Below are 25,702 nucleotides of genomic sequence, written 5' to 3'. Positions count from 1 at the left end.
ATGCCATTGGCAACTTTATTTGAGGCTTCTCAAGTCGCAGTAGCTCAGCTACCACCAATGCCAACATCAACCTCATCAACAGGAAATCCTTCTTTGTCAACTGGAAACCCAACCAAGCAAGCTATACGTATAAAACCACAATTAAGCAACATGAATGAGACTAAATCGAAAATTCTCCACTCTGCAACACGGATCGCTACTTCTCCATTTCCAAACACATGTCCTCCATTTCCGTCTCCCGTAAAAGGTGCAACCAATAGAAACAAATCGATCAGGAAGACCCATTAAGAAGCCATCAAAATTAAATATATATAAAAAAGTTGAAATACTTGTAACTACTAGATGGCACACTAAAACGTTGGTCATATGGGTCCTTATGTTTTTTTATGATAAACTGATAACGTAATCAGTTTAATCAAGTGTATATACAGGGTCTTTTTTTTTGCTCGGAAAAGTGTTTTTTTTCAAAAACTATTTATAGTACCGATTTCAAATTTGGAAGGTCAATTCTCTATACCGGGGGACATCAGTTTGAGAAATTTGAGCGTTTTCGGTAATGTTTTCCACCAATTTTGAAAAATTATTTTTCGACCACTAGGTGCGAGATAAAAAATTTCTATTATAAAGTTGTAGGCCGTCATCGAAAACCCTTAAAAATTGTTCACTCGACGAAAAACAACTTATTTATCAGTGAAAATTCGAGCTTGAAATATTTACAAGTTGGTGAAGCCAAATTACGATTGTTTGAAACGATAATACAAACGTAGTAGAGTTTTCACACTTGAAAAAATGTACACGTTTGGTTTTTAAATGCAGATATTTTATTCACATACATTTTTACAAAACATTTTCAATAATATCACCATTGGCTGCAACACAGGTTTGTGCGCGGACAATTAAGTTCTCAAACGCTTTCTCTACCATTTCTGGTGTGACGTCTCGGCAAGCACTGATTATTCGTCTAATGAGTTCCTCCCTAGTTTCAATGGGCGTGGCGTATACCTTTGCTTTAACGAATCCCCAGAGAAAATGATCCAGCGGTGTTAGGTCAGGTGACCTTGCTGGCCAATGCACTGGACCATTTCTCCCTATCCACCTTTCAGGAAACTCGTTGTTGAGGTGCTCAGTTACTTGCCGGGAAAAATGCGGAGGGGCGCCATCTTGCTGAAACCACAACTGACGTCTTTCAGCCAATGGAAGGTCGTCGATTGCGTCACTCAGTTCGTTCTGTAGAAAATGTAAATACCTTTGGCCGTTGAGGTTCGTCGGCAGGAAAAAGGGACCAATCAAACGGTTTCCAACAAGTCCAACCCAAACATTGACCCGTTCAAATTGAACCTGGTGATGATATTCAAAACCCCAATGTGGGTTGATGTCAGACCAAAGATGGCTGTTTTGATGATTAAAGGGCCCATCTCTAGAAAATGACGCTTCGTCGGAGAACAAAACATGGCGCAAAAATTGTCTATCTTCTTGGACAGCATTTTGTAACCAGTTGCTAAATTCATAACGTCTTTGATGGTCTCCGTCAATTAGTTCTTGGTGGAGCGTAGCTCTGTATGGGTGATAGCGATTCTTACGAAGAATTTTCCACACACGATTTGCAGAACAACCCAAATCAGCAGCGGCGTTAGCGCAACTGTGACGAGGATATGCCACAAAGTACGCGAGTACATTGTTCTCGAAGTCTAAATCCGGTTGACCCAATCCGCGAAACCTAGGTTGCAAGTGACCAAATTGATTGAAATTGCTCGTCTTACTGTATTTACAGATGGTGCTCCATTTGGATGTCTTTCTGCGAAGATTTCAGTCACTCTTCTAAGGTTTTGCGCTGCTTCTCCATAGTAAATGGCAACTATCTCGGTACGCTCAGCTACTGAATAACGAGGCATTGTTCGAAATATTATCAAACACTGATAATAATCTCCCAAAGTTTTCCTTTAAATACCCAATGCATGTTTAGGATTGACCTATAGCCTCGTGTTTTTTAAATCCGGTCGTTTTTTTAACCAAAGTTTCAACTGGATTAGGTAATTCGGTTTCAATTATCGTTTCAAACAATCGTAATTTGGCTTCACCAACTTGTAAATTTTTCAAGCTCGAATTTTCACTGATAAATAAATTGTTTTTCGTCGAGTGAACAATTTTTAAGGGTTTTCGATGACGGCCTACAACTTTATAATAGAAATTTTTTATCTCGCACCTAGTGGTCGAAAAATAATTTTTCAAAATTGGTGAAAAACATTACCGAAAACGCTCAAATTTCTCAAACCGATGTCCCCCGGTATAGAGAATTGACCTTCCAAATTTGAAATCGGTACTATAAATAGTTTTGAAAAAAAAACACTTTTCCGAGCAAAAAAAAAGACCCTGTATATAGAGCGCACACATCATTGTAAATATCAGATTCGACTAGTATTAAAAGTGTTAAACTATAACTAGAGTCTCAAACTTTTCACATGTAATTTACCAAAACGCCAATTTAGGCCGACAATTGGCCAACTACGCTCAAAGGCCAAGTTTTCAATTAGTATATAATGTGAAATATTTTGGTTTTCAACCATTCTCTAACGTTAAGTAAAAGTATTCCATTTCTCATTAAGCCTATGCCCAAAATTTAAAAGAATATTCATAGGTTTCTTTCAATTGAAATAGGTTTCATCTCGAATTAAATCAGTTTATCTCGACCTTGTTTGGAATCCTATTTACAAAAAATTATCCTTTTCCAAAAAAAAACAGTTTTTGTACTTGTTTGAAAACATCAGCAAGATATGTCACGGACGCATGCAGTTTCAAAGCAAAGCCCACCGGCCCTATTTTTTAAAGATAATGTAAAAAGATCAACACGCAGACTAGGCCCAAACACTCGTTGAAAAGAAAATGAGCGAATACATGTTCGCACGAGTAAATATGATATTAAAGTGCAAGATGTTGGACCCACAAATTGGAGTTCAGAAGAACGAGGCCCAAGAAGGCCCAGAGAAAGAACCCAAGTAAGCAACATAAAAAAGGCAGCATCTTTAATAACCAACTCACCGGGAAAATTGCACGATCAAAAAAGAACCTATGAAATGCTACATTAATAAGTTAAAACCCTTTAGAACAAACGCAGAGGGATAAATAGCCTCAAATATGTGCCCTGAAAAGCCTTACCAACACCCAGCTATAATAAATGATCACCGAAAATAATCCGCTTATAAAGTATGCAACTTACTCCCTCTAAAAAAATGAATGCTGCAAAATTGGAAGAGACCTTTTTTGAAAAGTCAAGGTCAGATTTGACATATTTGAGAAAGATGGAGTGTAGTTCTTAACATATAATTAGTTTCGAATTATAATATAACAATAACGGTTACGCTGGTTGCGGGATCCCGCGAATTAGATTTAAATAAAACCGTTTTTTAATTAACTTAAAACGGTGATTAGAATTGACGAAGGCTAAATAAAAATATAATTTTTAATCAAATCCAACTTCATTTATGAATCGAGTGTATATTTAAAGTTTAAAATCGCCCAAACCAATAATATGGGTAAAAGGCCCAGTTGTGACCGTCCAATCGCATCAATTCTTGATGGGCTACCAAATTACGATGTTTCTAACGATTGACATATCATTTACCCTCGTAGACCAATTTGGTGGAGAGTTTAATTCGGCATCAATGTGTAACAAGTACATACAATATCCTAGGGATTGCACACAAAACATGATTGTAAACAAAATACTAATTTATTTTTAAGTCCAACGTTTGGTCGAAACTGTTCTTTCTTCTTCAATTGGGTTTTTGTACTTCTTCGTTTGTAACATTGGATTTTAAAATAGTTTTTTTGGTGCTTTTAATTTTGTTTGTTTTAACACTTTGCTTCTTGCTTAATGGTTTTTATATAATATAACATTGGTCTAAAGATTTATTTGATTCATATTGGTTATTTCCTACTAGGCCTATTCTAGGCCTTTATATATTTTAGTTTGAACTCTTCAATTGTAGGTTATGGTAAAGTATAAGGAATTAGTTGAAGCACTATTGTTTTGATCAGGCAAACCAGTAGTTTTTAAAATGATGTATTGTTAACACTATTTTGTGAATAATTTTTCTTCATTTTGATGAAAGCTTCGGTAGTAACTATTTGTTCGCATTCTTGAGCTCATTATTACTAAATAAATGCTTAAAAATAACTGAGTCGTATTAAGACTTATCCACCAATTGCGCCATTGATTTATAAAGGCATTTTAGAGAAACGTCCAAATATATATAAACAAGAGATTTTCGCTTTAAATCCGATCTCACGAATTTGAAGAATTTCGGATTTTTGTCCAGATAGAAAACGTTGCATCAAAGGAATATATTTAAAAACTACTGGACTAAACGAAGGATTTGGTAGGCTTAAATTATTATGTGTCTTATAATAAGATACAGGGTGCGTAGATTTAAGCTGCAAACTTAGACCTCATATTTCAAAGAAACACTATTACTAGTATTTCAAAACTTATAAACGACGATAACCTTTTAAGCATAGAAAAAATTTGTTCTATCCTCGAAAGTGCCTTTAAAGAACGACAAATTTAAACTCTAAATAAAGCTATTATAGTCATTAATAGGCAACTTCTGCAAATCCGGCGTCCATTAATGATCCCTAGATAAACGCATTTGTTAAAGTACTTTTATTATGTCTTGGTACTTCTTAACTCAATACCGCTTATCGTGTAACAAAAGCAACATCAGAAAATTCCACAAAGGTAAACAGCCTTAAATATGACAGTTCGATGTCAACCTTTCGAAATTCAGTTGTGAGACTAAACCAAAGCAGCTTATTATAAATGTGCAAAGTGGAGCTTACAACAATTTTAATAAGCCGAGCTTAGAAATGTTTATTTATCCTCGTTATGCTTCATATATTTTTCAAAGTATTTCAAGACCAAATACAACTTTTAAAATAAATGAAAAACCAGAAGTACATTTTCATCAGAATTTGGGAAACGTTCAAATTCTATCTGCACAACAGGTATGGAAAATAAGAAAGAAACTGAGCAGCAGTTATCGAAACTTTGCACCAAAGCATGTTAATTATGCACGCTTATAACGATAAACTCAGATGGTAAATTGATTGCCAAGTAGAGTTGCTTCTTATCAAGTTACACATACTATACAACGACCTACATTGTTTTCACCTTAAAAACTCTAAAATGATAACACTAATCTGCGCTCATCGGATTGAAATTCAACAAAGTTTAAACTTAACTTCCAAAAAGCCATTTAACCCTTCTCTTTAATATGAAAAATGCATGAAAAATTACAATAAAAAATTACTTATCAATTATTCTCAACATTAGTGCAAAGAATTATATAGCTCTGCTTAGAGATCGGTGGAAAACATAAAATAACCAACATAATTTCGGTGAACTGTTTCTATATGAACATTATTCGCGGTTACTAAACTATCTTATTCCGTTAATATTCAGTTATGAATAAAAAAACGGATAATTGTTTTCCAAACCTAGAGCTCTAGTTATGATAATACCAATGGATTTGTTTTGTGTTATTGAAAATAAAATTTTGGCTCCGAAAACACTGTGGCTCAAAGTAGGTCCATAAAAGATGCTGAAAAAAATTAACCTCATGATAAAAAGAATTTTAAACGAGTTTCAAATGTGTGCCATTACGTTTTTGAAGGAGTGTTTTGGTTGGTCTATTCAGACTCTTTATTGGGGTATTTGGTGTTTCAGAACGGTAGATGTACAAATACTCATCGATGTGATTTGGAGAATCCTTTATTATTTAAAATAATAACCGAAGTCAGAATAAAAACGTTTTTTGCCCAAAAATTACAGTTTATAGAACTCTTACTAGTACGTTTTACCCGAATTGCTCTTCCTTAATCAATTGAAATAAACTTTAAATCTATAGTCACTGAGTTTCCTGATAGTGTTTATTCGTTCTTCTGTAAAACTAGTTAATTTATTTTCACTTAGAAAGAATAAAATAATCTTTCCAAAAAAATTAAAATACAACGATGTCGGCCATCAACATTGTGACCTACAAAATTGAAGATTCAAAGAATCCTGACAAAATCTACCTCTTGGCTGTGAAAAGGAAAAATAGGGGAGACATTTATGGTAACTTGAATGCCTTAAAAAAGCCCAGCTGCGTGTGTTTTCATGTTGGGTAAAAATGTAGATAATCTACTTGTCAAACGATGCCGTTTATGGTCGTCCGGCTAAAGTTTCGCTAGTAGGGGCATCCCGTGTTCGGAAATTCCATTTCTTATTTCAGAGAACGTTAGTGTCTTAAATAGTTTGCGAACGAAATATCGATTTTCATAATGACAGTTCAAGCTAAAAAGTCTGTAGCGATTTGTTTCACATAAAATAAAATGAGGCCACGTCAAATACATAACTTTTATTTTAATGTGAGTTGTTTTCAAAATCAAAAGTTATATATCTTTATCATGAAAGCTTTAACTTTTAACCTTAAATAAGAATGAGCTCGGTACTCTTAGAGCAAAATCAATGAAACTCTTGAGAGTAAAATTCAAATGACTTTATAAAAATATCTCAAACGCCGTTGTACCTCTTTGTTGTTGCGGTCGTATATTCAAAACCGTGGTACATTTTGTGTGAAGGAAATTGGAATAACGGGACAAAGTGACAGACCTTTAAAATAAGGTTTGAAAAGGTAAATCGCTTAACATTTTTAAGTTTATTATCGCCAATGCCCTTTTGTCTTTATGGTCTTTTCTGGATGTTTAAACTTTTGTGACTGGTGCAATGTTGCCGAGCTTGCGGTTTTAGATGAAAACGACTGATGCGAGTTTTGCCCACGTTCTTATTTTCAAGCATTTTTCCATTTTTCTACTGAAGAATATACCTGCAATTATAAATTCGTAAATTCGGTGGTTTTAGGAGACCCTTATGTAAAACCATATTTTCAGGTATCAAAACCACTTTATATTAAAAAGGAAAACATGAGTTTACTTTTTGCCGGAATTTGGGAAATGTTTTACTTCAAAAACTGAACAGTGAGATCACTTCTGTCATTCAATTCGAGTAAACTTCATTTGCGGGCGGACATCCTTGAACCGTAGTCCTTTCTTTTATTGAGCTAGTTTGCATTTCATAAAATAAAACAACGGCTTACTTCATCGAATTTATATTTCTCCGTTGAAAAAAAGTTCTTTGTTGCTTCTTTCGACATCTCAAAAATAGCAGCTGTTGGGATATCGAAGAATGAGCGGAGTTGCCTAACAGTCTGAGCTTATGCAGACAATGTGCCAAATGATATCATCAATCGAATTTAAACAAATCATTTGGAAGGAAAAACATTATACGAGTTGTTCTTTGGTCAAGAAGCGAGAGTAAATAATTTTGACGCGTTCGGCTATGTCAAAACACCAGATGAACCACGCCCGATATGGAATCGTAAAAGCGTCAGACGATTGATGGTTGGTTATACTAAAGATGTCTGTGGGAAGTTATCTTTGATAAAGAAAAGACCGGTTCCCAAAAATGTTCTCTCTTGGCCATAAGAAAACCGTGGAATCAGACGTTGACATAAAAATCTTGACAAGGCTTCGCAACAATGTATATAATAATATCCTGAACCCCGAAACATCAAGATAGCAGTACATGGAGGGTAGCTGTTGATAACGAGATGAAACCTCTGGTCGATAATCATACTCAGGATCTCGAAGAACAGGGTTGGCAAGTTTTAAACAAAATGTTTAAAACAAGTGTGTAAAACACGTTGAAAACAAATATTTGAAACAAACACCAATTTGTTTTAAACGTTTTAAACTATCTGTTTTAAACATGTTTTTTGTAAGGTAAATTTTCATTGTTTTTTTTTGTAAGATTTTGGTTAATTAATATTAGGGAAAAGGTAGAAAAACCATTCCAAGGCTCTAAGAAAGGTAAATTGTATTGATAACGGGTAGTTTGATTTTAAGATTCTTTGAAAAGAGCTACTGAAAGGGCTCGATATGATTTATTAAATTTCCTACCAGTGCAAAAATCCTACGAACGCATTGAATTTTGTCTTTTTGTTTAAAAGAATGTATATAGCTGCCAATAAACATCTATTTGGGACCCTACCTATGCACGAGATAAAAGTCGGGTTGCTGTTTAGTCGGGTTGTGCCGGGTTTTAAGTAACAAGAAACACGGCCGGTGTGGTTAGATCGGGTTAAAACCGACTAGGCGGCAATGGTTGGTCAACAACGCTTAGCGAAATTCTTCGCTCGTTTAAATAAGCGTGTACTCTTTGGTTCTTCTCACTGTGAGTTAATTTATAATACCATAAGTAGCATAATTACCCTAAGTGTGCCAATAGGAGCCTTTCCCGCAGAAAATCTTCAATTTGAGCTTGTTCTAAACAAACGAAAGAAACGTAGGACTCACGAATTCCGATCAAGTACCCTATATGGTATTTTTAATGCACGCGCCGCAGACGCTGCTTCGCAAACACATGACGTAATTTTTTCCGGTGACGAAATTTACGTAATTTACGTCACCTTCGTTAAACAAGGTATCATTGAAAAATTCATCTTATTGACACACTGAGGGTATTTATGCCACTTATGATAATACGTTTAATGATACGTAATATTTATTTAAATGAGTTTTCTCGTGATTCTGATACATAAGTATAATGAATAGTTTAAAACGTGTTTTAAACATAGTTTTTATTGTTTATTATTTGTTTTTTATTGTTTGATTTAAAAACAGTTAAAAACAATGAATCTTGTTAAAACAATAAAAAACATTGTTTTTGTTCTTTTTGAAAAAAAACAAGGATTTTGCCAACCCTGTCGAAGAAACTTCAACTTCTGAATGATATATCGTAAAAGCTCTGCCTACAGGTTCGTTAAATGGCACAAAAAAAGACTGAAAAATGTGGATTTCTTTAAATTGAGATTAGGGATAACCAAGAAACCTTTTAACGGGTGGCAGTCCATGAAATCATGCCAACCCTTCACTGTATTGCGGCAAGTCACAATCTTATATTATGCTAGTTTGATATAAAGACCGTTGTTTTTTACGACCGCTTAGAAAATGAGAGCTACATGTACATGCTTTAACCCGAAAGATATACTGAGATAATTTTAAAAAAAGAAAAGAATGGCTGATCTATGTCTGTTTGGTAACGAAACTGGTTAACTTTGTTTAGGTCGACGATGCTCCCAGAGCAGTTCGGTACCAAGAGAAAAAGGACAGATTTGTTAGTTCGCTTCAGTTAAAGTTCACACGCCCCATATTGCCTTGGTAACCGGATGCATAGGATATCAAAAGGCTCAGCAGGAAAAATTTTGAATGTTTTCTAATGAAAAATACTAAGCCTGTGTCAACGCCATTAGATTAATTTCAATGAGCAAAGAAACAATTACTTTCAGAGAAGCAGTGGGCGGACTGAATTATTCGAAATGACAGGATAATTCTTTTACTGTATGTGTCATCTCCCGCTTCTTAGGACAGTGGCTCATACACTACAAATTTACTTCTAAAAATTGTTTCCTATAGGCCTTCAGCCCTCGCGAGTCTAGCGCCGATTCAACGTTCATCGATCGATAAGCCGCATGGCATTTCGGTACATAGGGTGGTCATAGATAGCTATCGACCACAATTTGTTTTACGGAAGCAGAATTTGTGGCAGGAAGTGAAGAAGGTAAAGAGATCTTAGAGTTAATTTAATCACTTTACTTGTACAATAAAACTTACTTATTCTATCATGCACTCTTGCACTAGATCGTCCTTTTCTCCAATATCAAATTTTAAAATAATTTACGAAGTTTCATCAATTCAACTGCCAGGAAATATAAAGCTATGGATCCGTGAGTGAACTAGTCCTGTGTTAGCACAAATGCAGTTTAGCATTTTAGATAATGGCGGCCCATGGGGAGGATGCAGTGCTTGCGAGTCATTAAGGAATATTAAATAAAAAATGCTTTTATCAAAGCAGTTGGAAGGTTGATTTAAGGGGTAGTTCGGATCAATGAAGGCACAGATATTGGAAATGTTTAAGAATTAAAGAGTTATTTTTTGGAATTATTTTAAAAAGCAAAATATATTTCTTAAATAATTTGCATCAATTTTTTCTCACCTTTTATATATTTTAAAACCCTTTCCTTAAATTTGAGCCTTGAAACTGTAACAGTAAACTGAGGAAATTTTCATTTGTAAAGCAGTACGCGTGTTTAGTTCAGAATTATGCATATTCTATTGGAAATATTTAAAATGAATTTTAAAATCGGCCGCCATGGATATAAAATAGGAAAGTGGGATAAAAAATTTGAAAGAAAAAGACATTCTACCAAGGTTTCTTAAGAAACCTTGATACTACGAGCTGAGTTATGTTGCTTGATAAGGCACCATATTTTTGAAACGCTTATTTCTGGCATTGATTTTCAATGCTATAGACGCAATGCTTCCCTATGCATTGAATTTTTCCTTTTTCCGGAATTCTTCAACCTTTAAAAACGCTAAAAGGGAATAATGCAATTTAAGAGGAAACACGGGCAAAACGATGGAAATTTAATAAAGGGTCATTATAAAAGTAATGAAAGTCACGATCTAAATATCTAAAGCAACTTTTGAGAATATGTTTATGCAAAATGTTAGTAATTTTGTAATAAATAAAACACTAAATTTGTGTTCATTTTCAGAATTTATCTGAATATCTATATAGATAAGTATTAAAAGTGAGGGATACAAAATGGAAATTCCTAGGTCAAACACGTGAAAAACGGGATTTTTCATTTAATGAATTATCGCAAGAGGAAAATTTAATAAATCAATTGTGGAGGCCGGGAGTAGTGGCTCACTCCTGTAATCCAGAGCGTCTGGGAGGCAGAGTTTGTGGAAGGCCGTGTGAGGACGTCCACCAATCCCCACGTTACACATATCTCACCCTGATTAATCAGTTATTGTGTGTGCTGGTGTCTTAGGCCTAGGGCAGACCCCGATTTGTGTCTCTCCAAAAAAATTAAATGTGGAAGCCCTGTTTAGACGTCTGCTATGCTGTCGAACTGGATTCTGTAGTTTGAAACATTTGCAGTTTTGTGATTCAAACTACTACTCGCAAAATATTATAACCTTAATAAATATACTGTTTTATATGTTAAATTAAAATTTTTTATAAATACATATGAAATTAAACGGTCCAAGGAGTTTGCAACTTTCTATGTAAGCTAATTCTCTTAATGAATTCATAAAACAGACATGTACTAAATTCTATCTATTCAAGTCTGCACTTATTATTTTAAACTTCTGGTGTAAAGTTGAAATATACATCAGTATTTAAATTTGGCATCCATCATGAAAAACTGAAGATCCTCACAAGTCAAGTACCCGATGGTAGTAAAAAGAGTGATCTTAGAGTTACATTAAAATGACCACATTTCTTTCTAGAAAGGCCTGATGAAATATGTTACACAGCAGTAGCCTGTTTGAATTGTTAAAGATACTTTCAAGAAAGACCTAGTCGAATTGAAATAAGTCATTCAGTCGTAACTTTGGGTTCACAATGTACGGAATGTTAACTTTAATAACTTTCTTGATTAAATTGATGGCAAATCTCTTTTATTGATGACGTTTTTACTAGTTTAGTTTCTATAATGAGTTTCAGCAATTTAAATGCTGTAATTTTACACGTAATCCTTTACAATTGAAAATTTTCTCAGTTTACTGTTACAGTTTCAAGGCTCAAATTTAAGGAAAGGGTTTTAAAATACATAAAAGGTGAGAAAAAATTGATGGAAATTATTTTAGAAATATGTTTTGCTTTTTAAACTAATTCCAAAAAATAACTCTTTAATTCTAAAACATTTCCAATATCTGTGCCTTCATTGATCCAAACTACCCCTTAAATCAACCTTCCAACTGCTTTGATAAAAGCATTTTTTAATTAATAGCTGTCCCATTGCTCTGCCTCACAGGGCATATTTTGCCTAAAATTTATAATTGAAAATAAAAGCCATAAGTTAGAAAATAATTAGGTTTTATTTTTAAATATATTTTGAACAGCCATTTTAATATTATTGAAAGTAATTTAGAATATTGAATATTATTTTAAATATTTTACTTAACCAATTATCATCATTATTTCAAAATGTTATTTCAAATTGATTTTTAATTTCCCATTAAGATTTGGATAACAAGATAATAGGTGTATAACTGGTTCTAGTAAGCAAGTGAAATATGCTAATTTTAGTAAAACTTTCAATCAAAAACAGACCTTTGTTGAGATAGTGTTTATGGGTAGCAGAGCGTGATTTGTGAACAGGTTCTAATCGTTTACTTTGATCTCAATCATGTATCAAGAGTTTTCCAACTCTGCCGAGCTTTCAAATAAAAAACCAACCATGTGTAATTTATATTATATTAGAATGGGGTACACAGACATTGTAAATGAAAATAGCCACAAAGGCAATTAATATGAATATATATTATATTAAAAATCTAAAACAATTCTAACACGCTTAGTGTAAGTAAGCACATTTATCAACAGTACTTGAATTTTGGGTCTCCAGTCTTGTTGTGGCAGTACTACCTTACAACGGTATGGCTCGTACACTACTGATCCTCAAATAACAATAATTTCAGTCTACTCACTCTTTAAGCTTTTCAATAATTAAGACGCCTTTACATAGAGGATTAAGTTTGAATGCCGAAAACGTAAATTGTTATGAAAAATTATTCAAATATTTACATACTTCATTACTGTAATTAAAATTCCCAAAATTATTCACACAGTGTTAGATGGATACACCTAAATGAAAATTAAATTTTTATTTTTTTTTAACTCTAAAAAATCAGCTGGGTAAAAAAAACTTATGGAAGAGATAAAACCAAATTAACTTTAAACTAAATTTCGCTTTCAACAAAATCCTTTCTGGTACTTCTAAATACTTTATTTTATCCTAGAATATATGATCGGGTTCTACGGGCTAATTTTCCGTACGAAGCAAAGGCTTAACGGTTAAATGTTAATTACTATTCATCTGCAAGTAAATTAATTACGATAATGATAATTTTTACTTAAAAAATACTTAATTACGTATAAATAATGAGATTTAAATAAAGTTCCCATAATAAACGGTTTATTATTTGTTGAGTAAAGTGCGAAAAACAACGTTAATTCAAAGACCGACAAAATTTGATTTTTGCATTTTTCCGGGAAACTGGCTACGAGCTGATCAGTTGGCCTTCCATGTCAAAAATGGTACACTAACTTATTACAGTACGAAGCTTCTTATCTACAGTCGACTAACTTTCGTTAAATGACGGGATTCCAATACGTTTCTCGCTGAAGTTGACAGTAGCAACAAATCCTTATGGCTATCTCTGTACTGTACACCAAAGTTGATACTTTAATAGTAATTGTAGTACTTCCAGACAACAATTATTGACAGTAAGAATAATGCCGCTAGGCAACCACAATACTGAATCTTGGGCATGAAAATCGCTTAAAATAAAGTCTTAAAAGTTTTAGCGGCCCGACTATTGATTCTCCTGCGCTTGGCTTTATTAATTTTAGCCAAAGGAAATCGCGCTGACCACTTAAATAAGAATGGCCTTACCGGCCATTTTTAATTAATCCTCAAAAGAAGGCCACTAAGCGAGTTTTTACCATCGATTATTGGGAAAGTATTATCTTTAAAACTGCATCAGTGATGGTTAATTTTCATACACTTTTGACTTCATAAGTATATTACAAGTGAATGGTAGAGATTTTACATATTTTTATTTTTTCTGTATGTTGTCCGTTTGTCAATTAAAAAATCCTCTTTGCAGTCTTTTCAGAAAACGTTTTCTGAGCTCTAACTATTTGCGAAAACTTTCGTTAATTGCTTAAGCGTAACTTTAACAGCTAGCCTAGTCTTAAAATTATATAACCTAGTAGGCAAAAAAAAATTACAAAACCTTTTCTAATCCAAAATGCATTTTAGAACAGCGTAGTTCTTTTAAGCCATGTAAATTTTATTGACACTATGGATAATAAAGTTGCTCAGTATAACTTTAATCCTAATTACATCACTTCCGTGAACTCTCAGAGACAAAATAATTCTTTTAACTGGTAATCCAAAATTTTAAAATATACATATCTAATTATTGAAGTTGATCAATGTAGGAAACATCAAGGGCTTATTCGACTTATAAAGGATGATAAAATTGACGAATAAGTAGATAAGTCCATAATGAAAAATAATAAAGCTAAACCCTAAACAAATTTGAAGAAATGTAAAAACTTATTAATAGCTCGTACCGATAGGTCTTCGAGCGAACAATAACGCGAAACTCGGACCAAATAGATCTTCGAGTGAATAACTAAATAAAATTAATTAAAATAAAACAGCCAGAAAATCCAACGGTAGACCGGTTTCGTCCTATTTGAGACTCGTCTTATACCTTAAAATAACTAGTGCTCGGATCTCGATTAATTTTTATACATGAATAAAATAAGCTCGGCGATATTTAAATAATATTTATTTAAATAACCAATAGTTGAATAAAAATTGTTAAATATTTAAATAATCGAAAGTGAATAAGCCTATTATTTAAATAAAACAAGCAATTTTTAAATAAATTCCACTTTTATATAAATAAAGGCTTGGTTGCGTAAAAAACAATTAAGTTAAAATGATATTCTTTTTACCAACGTTTTTTAATTAAATCAGAAAATTTGTGTATAATGAATAAAAAATTCCGAGCACTAAAAATAACTGACTTTCTTGAAGTCCGTCACTATTGATTTTCAAACTTTATAAAAAATCAATTAGGTTACCTTTCACATATCGTTTGAGATAACAATGATGTTTGAAAGGAGCTTTTATTTTCATACTTATTTTATGGAGTACAATGAAGGATCTAAAATTGAACCACTTACTTAATATCCGGTAAAGTGATCATAATGTGATGAAGCAAATGTATCATTGCCTCCTCTTAAGTCCAAACCAAGCGCTGAGAAAATGCGGGAAATTAATGCGATAACTCTGTAGAAAGTGAGCCTCCAGTAGTGCCGCACTTCTTTGATGTTCTCTTCTTATTTAGATTACCACAATTTCTTCTTAAATATGCTTGCATATAAATTTTGTTTGAAACAATGTAAGTGTGACCCTAATCCACAAAACCGTATACTTTTCCCTCTGTTACAGAATTCAAGATTGTATTCTCTCTCCTTCATTACTCAACGTAAACTATGAAATATTTTATCGAACTATATATTAAGTTGCTTGTACCTTCGGAGATTTGAGTGGAAATTTTACTGTAGATTTTGTAATTTTTACCACTACATTGACGTTTTTAAGTTATTGCAATAATGTTAAGCTATTCTTAAGTTTCTAAAAACGATGTGCTCTTAATATTATATGATTGATTTCCAGAATGCTCAGTTCTTGTGTAGTCTAATTCGATCGTCAATTTGGCAAAATTTCTGTATCCGACGGCTTATCTACGGTGCTGTCTACCTGCTGTGCAATTCATGTTCAACCACTTTCAAATCACTATTTCACAAAAAGCAAACATTTACTTTTGTGTGGTATTTCACATTTATTTCCTGAACGCCAGGTACAAGCTTCAGAACTCTAGTGGCGGAATTTGAAAGTTCAATTGCGTATGATTTTTTGTGACACTCTGTTTTCTACAGCGTTATGTAATTTTAGTAGAGTATAGTGTCTTTAAAAGTTCTACTAAAGTCGGTAACGCTTTGAGAAAATTATACCGACGCTAAGAAAATCCCGTTATATATAAATTTTAATTCGCGCCACTAGGGGTCTCTAGCTTCAGTAAGTTTTAATTTATTAATGTTTTGGTTCCAATATCAACAAATTTAAAACTTTAGTGAACATCACTTCAGCTAATTATGAATTTTGAAAATACAACAATTTTTCGCATTTCAATGCACAAGGTACGCTTTATTTGTTTATTGGAGATAAATCCTATAAAAATCTTGCTAACACTTATTTTTTTAAACTGTAGAATTTTTTATACGTCGATTGGGCAATAAATTATTTTCTTGACAATAAATACACACCCTATATTGCCAGGGATGTATCTTGTGCAAAATATGTACTTCGTAACCTCAATAAAACGTAAGATTACAGTTATTTCAAGTTTGACTTTAAAGTTAAACGTTTCTCTTTCACACAATTTATTAAAAATTCCCATTGCTGAAGCTTTCCTATTTGGTCCCTAAGCTAAAGACGTAAATTGAGCATGATTATTAATTGTTAATTACTTAAAATATGGACAATAATAACAAGCGTATAAAGAGACCCAAAGGCTGACATTTGTAAAGGTGCCAACTACATATTAAATGCCCTAAATATCCGAAAAAGTTAAATATCTAGAGCAATCGACTTTTTTATAATGTTTCTGCCATTTCTAGATTCGTTGCTGAACCACCATTAAGGAAATGACAAATTCTAGAATTCCGCGAGCTTTGCCTAAAAATATTTTTTTAAGATGATAAACAAGGGTTACGTTTTTAAGGTCCGTTCTCGTAAACTTTCGAAAAAGAGGGAGTGTCATGTTAAAATACGATAATTTTTCAAAAACACGTTCCAGGGACATTTTAACTATAAACAGTATAGTATTATCTACGAAAACTCTCGTTAACGCATTCGTAGGCGAAAATAAGATTTTTTTGAGAAAATGGAGGTGGAGTTTCTTCGAGCTAACGTGGTAAAACAAGGGGTAATCTATATCGAAACAGATGTCCCGCTGAAACTAGAGTATCGTGACCCAATGCTATGTATTTATTATTAAAAAAAAGGATTCTTGGCAATACCAATATAACATTTACCTGAAACCACGTTTATTGAGCAGCAAATTGTAAAGGCCAAGGGCCGAATTGAAGGGCGCCTCATGGATTCTGCTACGCGGGTAAGAATGCCTTACCCATGATCATTATTAAAGAACGATCTTTTCGTTTTGATATATTTAAAATCTCACTTTTGGAACAGTTGTTTTTTTAAATACTCTTATTGCAGATCCTCATTACCATATGTTGTATTTGTTTTTGGAATTATTATCGACACAGAACTGTCAAGTTGAGTGTTGGTCGAATCATTCGCAACATCAACAGTCAAATTATTTATGTATTACACCTTGAATTTTTACATTAGCAGGACTATAACAAAAATTATTTCAATTCAGAAAAAAAATCATTTACAAGGGAAGGTCTTGGACTCTAAGTCGGGGATCCGAAAACACGTTATGGCAACCGTTAGACCATGCCTCAGGAATGTATCAGCCGGGCGAATTTTTAAGCACACTGAGAGAAATAGCTGTATTTTTTACAGAAAATATTTACAGTTTCGAGCTGTTTTGCGTAATTTACAGTTTTTTCTGTATTATTGAAAAACATTTACCTTGTTTATGTGGGATTATGGTACTTTTATGTTAAAATTACCATGACTTATGTTTTATTTACAAAAATCTGTCAAATAAAAAATTTAATTCTGTAAATAGTAAAATACATTTGTTTTTGGTAGTGGAAGAAAACACAAAATTATGTTCATTATATTATGCGGTAAGTAAATGTTGAATTTACAGGAAATATTTTACCTACGTTAATATGAATTTGAAGAAATACAAATGTTTTAAAATTTCCAAAAAATTAAAATAAAATTTATTATTTTTGGGAAAAACATGTATATGTATACGTGTTTATGTTTATACATATGTACATGTACATACATGTGTATGTTTATACATATGTACATACATGTGTATTCATATGCCCATACATAAGTGTATACATATGCACATACATAAGTGTAGGCATATGCCCATACATCTGTTGACACATTTCCATACACACGCCCATACATATTTGTATTAACGGCGGCCTTAATAACACGTGACCGCGTCGTCTGCTTAAAAGTTAAATTTCTAGTGCGAATTAAAAATTAATTACGGTCGCTAAAAATAAATGAACTGTTTTTAAGATTTATTATACCGTAATCTTCACGAATAAATAGGGTTTATTTTAATTAAATGTAACCTTTAAGTATCGATACAGTAGCGGCGTTGGCGTTTTTATTCGGAATACGATTCGGGCGTAGTTTAAACTTTGGTCAAAAGTATCGCCGCTTACCGACTGAGTTTTAAATCGAATTTGTGAAAGCTGTCTGCTCATTCAATATTATCTCAATATTCAAGATGCATGTTTCAGTTAAAGAACATTCTTCTTCAAAAGTCGTCTGCTATTTCTTCACACATTTAGTTGACATGTATTAAAGTAGATGGCGCTATCTTTTCTAAGCTCGAAGCCTATACATTGCCATAAATGGCCGGCGGCGTCAACCGGCGTCAGAACGACTTTTGGAGCTTCGGCGTCCTGCTTGATACATGCACGGCCAACTTTGACACTCGGGCAATGGCGGCCAGCCCTTTCGTTGATGTTTCTATGCCAACTACGAACAAAAATATATATTTATTGCGCAAGTTGGCCGTGATATATGCCTCGCTTTGAGTCGCTTATGAACAAAGAATATAGACACCTACACCTATATATTCTTTGTTATGGATATCGTATTCCCCCATTTCACATCTCAACGTGATTCTGACGCAAGGTTCAATTAAGAACTGAAGTTCATACAGTAAGGTAAGGATATTAATTTGATTTTTCAATTTGTTTCTTAAATAATGTAATAGAATTTAGAGGAAATCTGATAACCTTAAATTAACATCAGTAATCAACGTGTAGGTTTAACCGGCAGCGGTAAACAATTTAAATAAAGCCTAGGCTTATGGCGCCCAAATTTCTTTTAGAGGCCCGAGGGTTGTAAAAGGCCTAACCAGTAGCGGTAAACAAAGCCTAGGCTCATGGCGCCAAAATTTTATTAAATAAGGTGTAAAGTTTTATCTAAAAGCAATATTATATTGAATTTCATGAAATTTTCTTAAGCAATAATTGGATATTAAAACTGAGCATCAATGGGTGCAGTGTAAATTGATAATGTACTCAAATTTAATGAATATCAGGGCGAATAGATATCACTTTTCTTGTAAATGTATCAAGAACTGCAAAGTAAAGAGACCATTGCATAATTATGTTTACCTACTTAATATTTTACTAATTGCTGAAAAGTAGATCATCCAATACCATTACTGTTTTCCAAAACTGGTATTAAAATATTAAAAATAATCAATTCTAAATTGTTTAATACCCTTATTAGGTAAAAGCATTTTGAAAGCGGTTTTTTAGAAAAGCGCAATTCAAAATCAACAGTTGCTTTTTACAAATTGCCATTCCATGTCAAATTAGAACAATAGTTCCTCAATTTTGATAAAATTTGCGTGGCATGTTGAGGTAGTGAAATTAATTTTTATTCAAGCAATGCTCTACACATGCTTTCATACCAGAGTGCCTTAGCTTGTTCCTGGAAACCTGGACACTAGCCCAGGGCGCATAATTGAACCTTTCGAAAAATAGTTAGCTGAAATTTTCTAGAACTTCCTAGAAGATTGTTATGGTTGAACTGAGGGGCAGATCACTTTGTTACAAATAAGTTGATTTTTAGTTTCTATACACATTTTAGTTCAGAGTTCCAAGGTGGAAAAAGCCAGTGGCCAATAATGATGGTGTTTAATGGCTAATATAATTTTTAATGAAAATAAAAATCATTTTTATCATCTGCATAAGTGTAAAATAGCCAATTTGGGCTATTTTGACAAACATTCCACCTAAAGTTACCAGAATTTGGGCTACTTTGGCGATGTAATGTTTGCGAAGCCTATAGTTTGGGATATTAAACACTGATTTTTAGGTAGTTTGGATTTGTCTGCTACCGTCTCAGTTATTATTTCATTCTAGAATGTTTCTTTGATTGTTGTTACGCTTACTAATGAGAAATTACGTTTAATAGTATTAAACTATTTTTCTAATAAAAGTAGGGATGTTAAATATTTTTAAACTAAAATTTATAATTTTTAGACCTTTTGGGGTTGTAATAGTAATAATACCAAACTATTAATTTTTAACATTTTAAATGCAATATCTCCTAACTAGCCATTATTAACCACTGGCTAGAAGTTTTATTTAAAAAGGTTGTTTTTAGGAACATATTAACTTGGTTTTAGGTAGGCTCCAGCTGCCAGCATGTTTCAATCAACTAGTTAGAAGCGTAATAAGTTGTTATAAGGTTGGCAGGAAAACCTTTTTTCTTTAAGTTTGTAAGTAGTTTGTTTTTTAGTAGTCAGAAAATTAAATGTTGGTTTTAATTAACATTTATTTGGTATTGGTCCCAAATACGAACTTAAAACGAAGTTGAAGTAGTTCCTAGACAACTTATTTTTTGGTAAGAGAATAAGCTACAGATTTTTTTTAATCCAATCTAATCATGATTTAATCCTACGAGGTTGGCCTAGTTATCATTGGAGTGATCTGCCCCTCGGGTAAAACATATAATCAAACAGTTGTGGCCAATTAGTTCACTTGGAAGGTCAAATATTTAAATCTAAAACCACCAAACGGTATTTAAATCTTCGTTGTTACAATCGCACACCCATATAAAACTATTTTGACCGACATTTGCAATAGCCTATTTTGGTAACAGTGGTGAGTAAATCACGTTTTCCCAACCAAAACAGTAAAAACTCCAACTTAAAAGCTTAAAAGGGGTTTGGTTGGGCCTCGGGATTTTTTTTTAAGTTAGAGTGATACCCCTGAGCATGTGACCCGAAAAAATAAACTTAGACTTTTCTCCTTTGTACATGAATTTTTCTTTGCAATTAGACAGATGACTCCATTTTGGATGTAGAAGAAAATGACACCACGGAACATTTGATAAAAATGATTTTAAAGCATTGCTCAGGCCTTCCAGCTGAAAAAATATCCAATATGATTTCAGACCTCGGTGTGGAGTCTGTTAGAGACTTTGGGCTTTTAATTGAAGATGACTTGCTGAAAATCACAATTCTGAAACCTGTACATATACGAAAACTTCTCATACTTGTGGATTCAATTAATAAAAGTAAGAAAAGTTTGCATTTCATTATTTGTTACCCATCCAAATTAAATATTTGGTTGATTAGTGGACAAAGCTGGTAATATAGTTCTGTTCACTTAGAGAACTAGTTAAAATAAAATAAAAACCTGGTTGTATATATATGATACTTATACTGATTTTCAATTAGAAAATGAATTGGATTTAAATCATTCGGTATCCAAATTGGATGTCTCTGCAGAAAGTCCAGTAGGTTCTGCTACAAATGACCCTAATGGTGGAATACTGTCAGTGACAAGGAATGAAAATAATTCACAGGTATTTAAAAAAAATCAGGGTTAAGAAAAACTCAGCCCACCTGGTTTTATTAGGCTTGAAATTATGATTTTACCAGGGCCCTGGGTTTAGGAACATCAAGTTAGTGGTTTGGTCGGGATAATTATCGCTGCAAGGGCACCATTAAAGGTTTTTTATTACACTCTTAAGCAAAGCACTTTTTATCAAGGGTCGATTAAAAGCACTTACTCAAAAGGTGCCAAATAAAATTTTTCCCCATAGCACCCTTTGGTATGCCATTTTGTTTCTACAGTTTGGGACCAAGTTTTTTTTAACCCAGTTTCATTTATGTAATAGAAAAATGATTTTCATTGCCAGTTTTTTTTACAGAATGACCACCACGCTACCTCTAGATGTAATAAGTGGATTGAATCGTACACCATAGTGGATGACATTTTTCCAAAGAATGTACAACGTATTTTGTATAAAGGAAAAAAGCTTAGTGAAGAGACTAGACACCTGGTTAAAAGAAGCCTGTTTATTGATGTCTTAAAGAAATGTGATCGCCCTAGTAGGGGTAATATGCGTACAGTAACAGAAATGTTTGTGAAGAAATATCCAAACGCAATAGATGACAAAATAAATGGAAAAAAAGTCGGTAATGGGTATGATTCATTTTTGGCACAAGTATTTAACAAATTAGACAACATGTCGCGGCGATCTGAAAATTTGATGCCACCTGTTAAAAGGAAAAGCTCTGACAAAAACTCGGCATCTGGAAAGAAACCTAAAGAAAGGGATGAATCAAATGCAGCTTTTAATCCAAGCCTTACTGAAGAAGATGCGAGAACCTGTCAAGAAATTTTAGATGAAATGAAATTGGAACATATGAAAGTCATTGTTGATATTGAAAGTGTTAAAGAGAATATGAAAAAAAGTTATGCACTTCAAAGAGCTCATATCAATGAAGATATGTCTGTTCAGAACTTAAAATTAAATTGGCCTTTCCTATTTGAACCTTTTGGTCTAAATGTACACTTAATAGAACTTTTAAACTTAAATATCTTGGATCTTTTCTCTACTTTTTTTAGAGAAAAAACAAATCAAATTTTAAATTTCTTTTCAAAAAGTACCAAAATTAAGGTAAAATCAACTCTGGCGAAACTTAAAGATGGCGACAATGAAAATAGAAATGAAGCTCTTATCGGTGCTATTGTGAATCTTCTAATGAATCATTTTAATGAAGACCCTAAGTCTATGTTTCCGCTGTTTGAGGTAATATTTTTCTGTTTCATTCTATTTTGGTAAGCGATTTCTTAAATGAGATATTAATTATTAAGATCACTCAAAAGATCCTCTTGTAGACTACACAAAAAAGCAAAATCTTTTTTTGGAGCTTATTGTCTATTATATTGTTGCGCTACTAAATTTAATTAATTTAGCTTTATTTAAAATTTTTTTTTTTATATACAACGATATTTCAGGTGCACAAGGAGTTTTATTTAAAAAGAACAGAAAAATCAGCACTTGCTAACCATATTTTCGAAACTAATCATAAAATTAACTTGACTCCGGCACTCTTAAAAAACATTTTAAAAAACCAATAGAACTCGATATTTTCGAGGCATATATCAAAAAATCCAAAGATAAAAATATTTGCTTAAACCGAGATTACGGTCCGGGGGTGGAAAAACTTAATAATTGGCGAAAGTTGTTATTCTAAATACGCAGTTGACTGAGACTATAAATACAGGTTCTGTTTTTGTAATCGGGTTTATACCCCTGATGACGGACCAATAGTGTGTCCGAAACTAGTCATCAAATTAAAAAAAAAGAAAGGGTTGTAAATATTTTTATTTCTTTTAAATAAAACTCCTTGTGCACCTGAAATATCGTTGTATATAAAAAAAAAATTAAATAGTATATTTGCGCAAGCTAAAGCTTAAAACCATTTTAATAATTTAGCTTTGAATTATTTCAGCCTGGAACACCTCATAGTGACATGGAAAAGAAGCTGCCATCCCATCCGTGTCTAATAATCATAGGTATTTAAAAAAATAAAAACTTTGATAGGAATAGGAATAATAAATATTTTTGAAATAGGTGAAAGTCTAGGAAAGGCAAATCAGTATCTGGTTGCCGTGGACCAAATTATTGTGAATGACCACATTTTCCCTGCTGACTTGTCTATGGGACTGTCATTTTTATTTGGACTTTATTATGTTTTGAACATCCAGTACCCAACTACATCGGCGGTTACAATGGAGTTCTTTCAAAGGTATTTATTTGAACCTGTTAAGAACATCATAACCTAATTTTCAACATATATTCTCAAATCTGTCAATTTTTTTTGATAACCCTTCAGTAATATTAAGGAAAATCCTCAATCGCTAAATTTGTGTTGTTCAGTTTGCCAATGTTTAGTACCCTTTTTATGAATCAATATAAATGGATGGAATTTGTTTTATTTGGTTAAATGGGTTTTAAAGGGCAACAAAAATGGGGTGGTGGAATCTACATGGCATACTCCGCACAAACTGCACAAGGATTCATACCTTGGGCGTTGTTTACAAGCGCCACGGTGGACTGTTTTGAACTAAATCATTCCACAGTTTTGTTAATTCATGCACCTACGTCACGTGTGTCGGCCATAACTTAAAATCTCTTCAGAGTACTTTTTCCAATTTAGACCCTCGAGTATTTTAAAAAAAATCTTATCTCCCAATAAAAGTACTTACATTCCCATCAAATTTCGTAGACTTCTGAACATGTTAAAACTAATTTAGTTGACGTCATGGTGAAGATATGAGTGGACCTAAATTTGATATTGGTACTGTTCTGGATATTTATTAAACTCGAGAGTGAAAAATAATCCACCAGTATATTAAAGAAGCTTAGGGAAAATTAATTTATCTCCTTCTAGCATTTTTTTACTGTAGTGTTTTCCTAAAAGTTATAATGTTTTTAGTCTCAATTTAAATGCTTTTGCTATAGTGGTATTTTTAGTGCGATAGTGTTTATTATTGGCTTACACCCACCTAAATATTTCAAAAGTAAGATCATGTGAAACAGAGCCATAGATTCAGCAGACACTTTTGCTAGATTCTTGTTCTCTAACTATAGACCAGGGAGGGTAGTGTCTTTCCCAAAGTCTTACCCTAATGCAATCTTGTCTCAAATTTTAGTTTATTAAAGGCAGCTTGCAGCCCGGGCTTACCGAGAATATCCAGTATTTATATATCTAATTGAAGACTTCTGTTTCACATAACCTCAGCTTTAGGCAAGATATTATAGTAAATTATTTATGATATTTGAGTTCTTTGGTGAGAGTTTGAAACATAATTTTTGTCCAGGTGCTAAATACCGTCATTGCAGCCCTGTTACCTAAACCTTACTCAAGATATAAACCCTCATATTGCGAGCCTATTAGATGACAATTCTTTTTATTGAAGAAATCGTTAACTAAAAACTGTTCTTTATAGATGCGTTGCGAAAATCAACTCTGAAAATCCTAAAGATGAGGCGAATGTCAAAATTATGTTTTTGATAAATAAACTGTCGCAATACGATTGGCTGTAAATGTGGATTTTCATTAAATGATTTTTATAAATTTTATCTTGTTTTTTCTATGAACTCATCTTATCACATTGTCTTATTTAATATTACAAATTACACGGATAGGCACAATTGGACACTACATACTGTTTGGCATCTTTTTAGTTGGTTTCTTCTGTAAATGGTTTATGATTTTTGTTTGTCTTGCATATTTTGTTGTAAAGTCAGCAATTTCCTCTTTTAAAGAAGTCACCTCTAAATTGTTAAAGCAACTTCTGTTTTTATTATTTAACTTACTGAAATTTATGCAGAAATCTTATGTAAATCATTGAAACAAAATTTCAGTTGTTATTACATAAGACTTCTTTATAAATAACACTAAGTTATGTGAATCGTTAAAACTTGTTTTGTTTTTAATACATAATTTACTGTTATTTATACAGAGGTTTTCTGTTTATAGTTAATACGAATATTCTGTTATTATTACCTAAGAATTTTAATTAATAACAGTAAGTTATGTAAAAGTTTTAATACATAATTTACTGTTATTTATACCAAAGTCTTCTGTATATTGTTAAAACCTATTTTGCGTTTTTAATACATAATTTACTGTTATTTTCACTGAAGTTTTCTGTACATCATTAATACGAATGTTCTGTTTTTATTACAGAAGAATTTAAATAAATAACAGTAAGTTATGTAAAGCTTTTAATCTAATTTTATGTATTTAATACATAATTTACTGTTATTAAGACAGAAGTTTTCTGTATAAAATAAATATGATTCTCTGTTTTTATTACATCACTTCTGTAAATTTTACAATGTAGTATCGGTGATTACACAAATATTATTTTCTTTAGAAAATACAGGTTTGGTCTGCAAACTTGTAATACATACAGACCTGTATAAAATATAGAACATTTCTGGAG

At 32.7% G+C, this 25,702-nt stretch overlaps 1 protein-coding gene across 1 annotated transcript; it reads left to right on the top strand.

The window, feature by feature from the left end:
- On the top strand, positions 1 to 24,797 carry LOC149945180 (uncharacterized). The gene is made up of 9 exons (XM_090176413.1): positions 1 to 127; positions 2,923 to 2,993; positions 20,732 to 20,969; positions 21,031 to 21,042; positions 21,133 to 21,260; positions 21,609 to 22,493; positions 23,200 to 23,263; positions 23,322 to 23,496; positions 24,701 to 24,797. The coding sequence occupies exons 1-9, from the start codon at positions 1 to 3 to the stop codon at positions 24,795 to 24,797; spliced, it is 1,797 nt and encodes a 598-aa protein (XP_090032539.1).
- Positions 24,798 to 25,702: the final 905 nt, after the last annotated feature.

This window comes from Leiobunum rupestre, chromosome 5 (assembly GCF_980474605.1).
Source record: "Leiobunum rupestre chromosome 5, qqLeiRupe1.1.hap1, whole genome shotgun sequence".
Taxonomy (NCBI): Eukaryota; Metazoa; Arthropoda; class Arachnida; order Opiliones; family Sclerosomatidae; genus Leiobunum; species Leiobunum rupestre.
This window is presented reverse-complemented; position numbering and strand designations above follow the sequence as displayed.

What these genes read in the sequence shown, in the direction of transcription:
- LOC149945180 (XM_090176413.1), top strand. Translation starts at nt 1, where the DNA reads ATGCCATTGGCAACTTTATTTGAGGCTTCTCAAGTCGCAGTAGCTCAG. An exon ending in GGCCCAGAGAAAGAACCCAA is followed by an intron (nt 2,994 to 20,731) that starts GTAAGCAACATA and finishes CTTTGCAATTAG; the next exon opens with ACAGATGACTCCATTTTGGA. An exon ending in CTATGTTTCCGCTGTTTGAG is followed by an intron (nt 22,494 to 23,199) that starts GTAATATTTTTC and finishes GAATTATTTCAG; the next exon opens with CCTGGAACACCTCATAGTGA.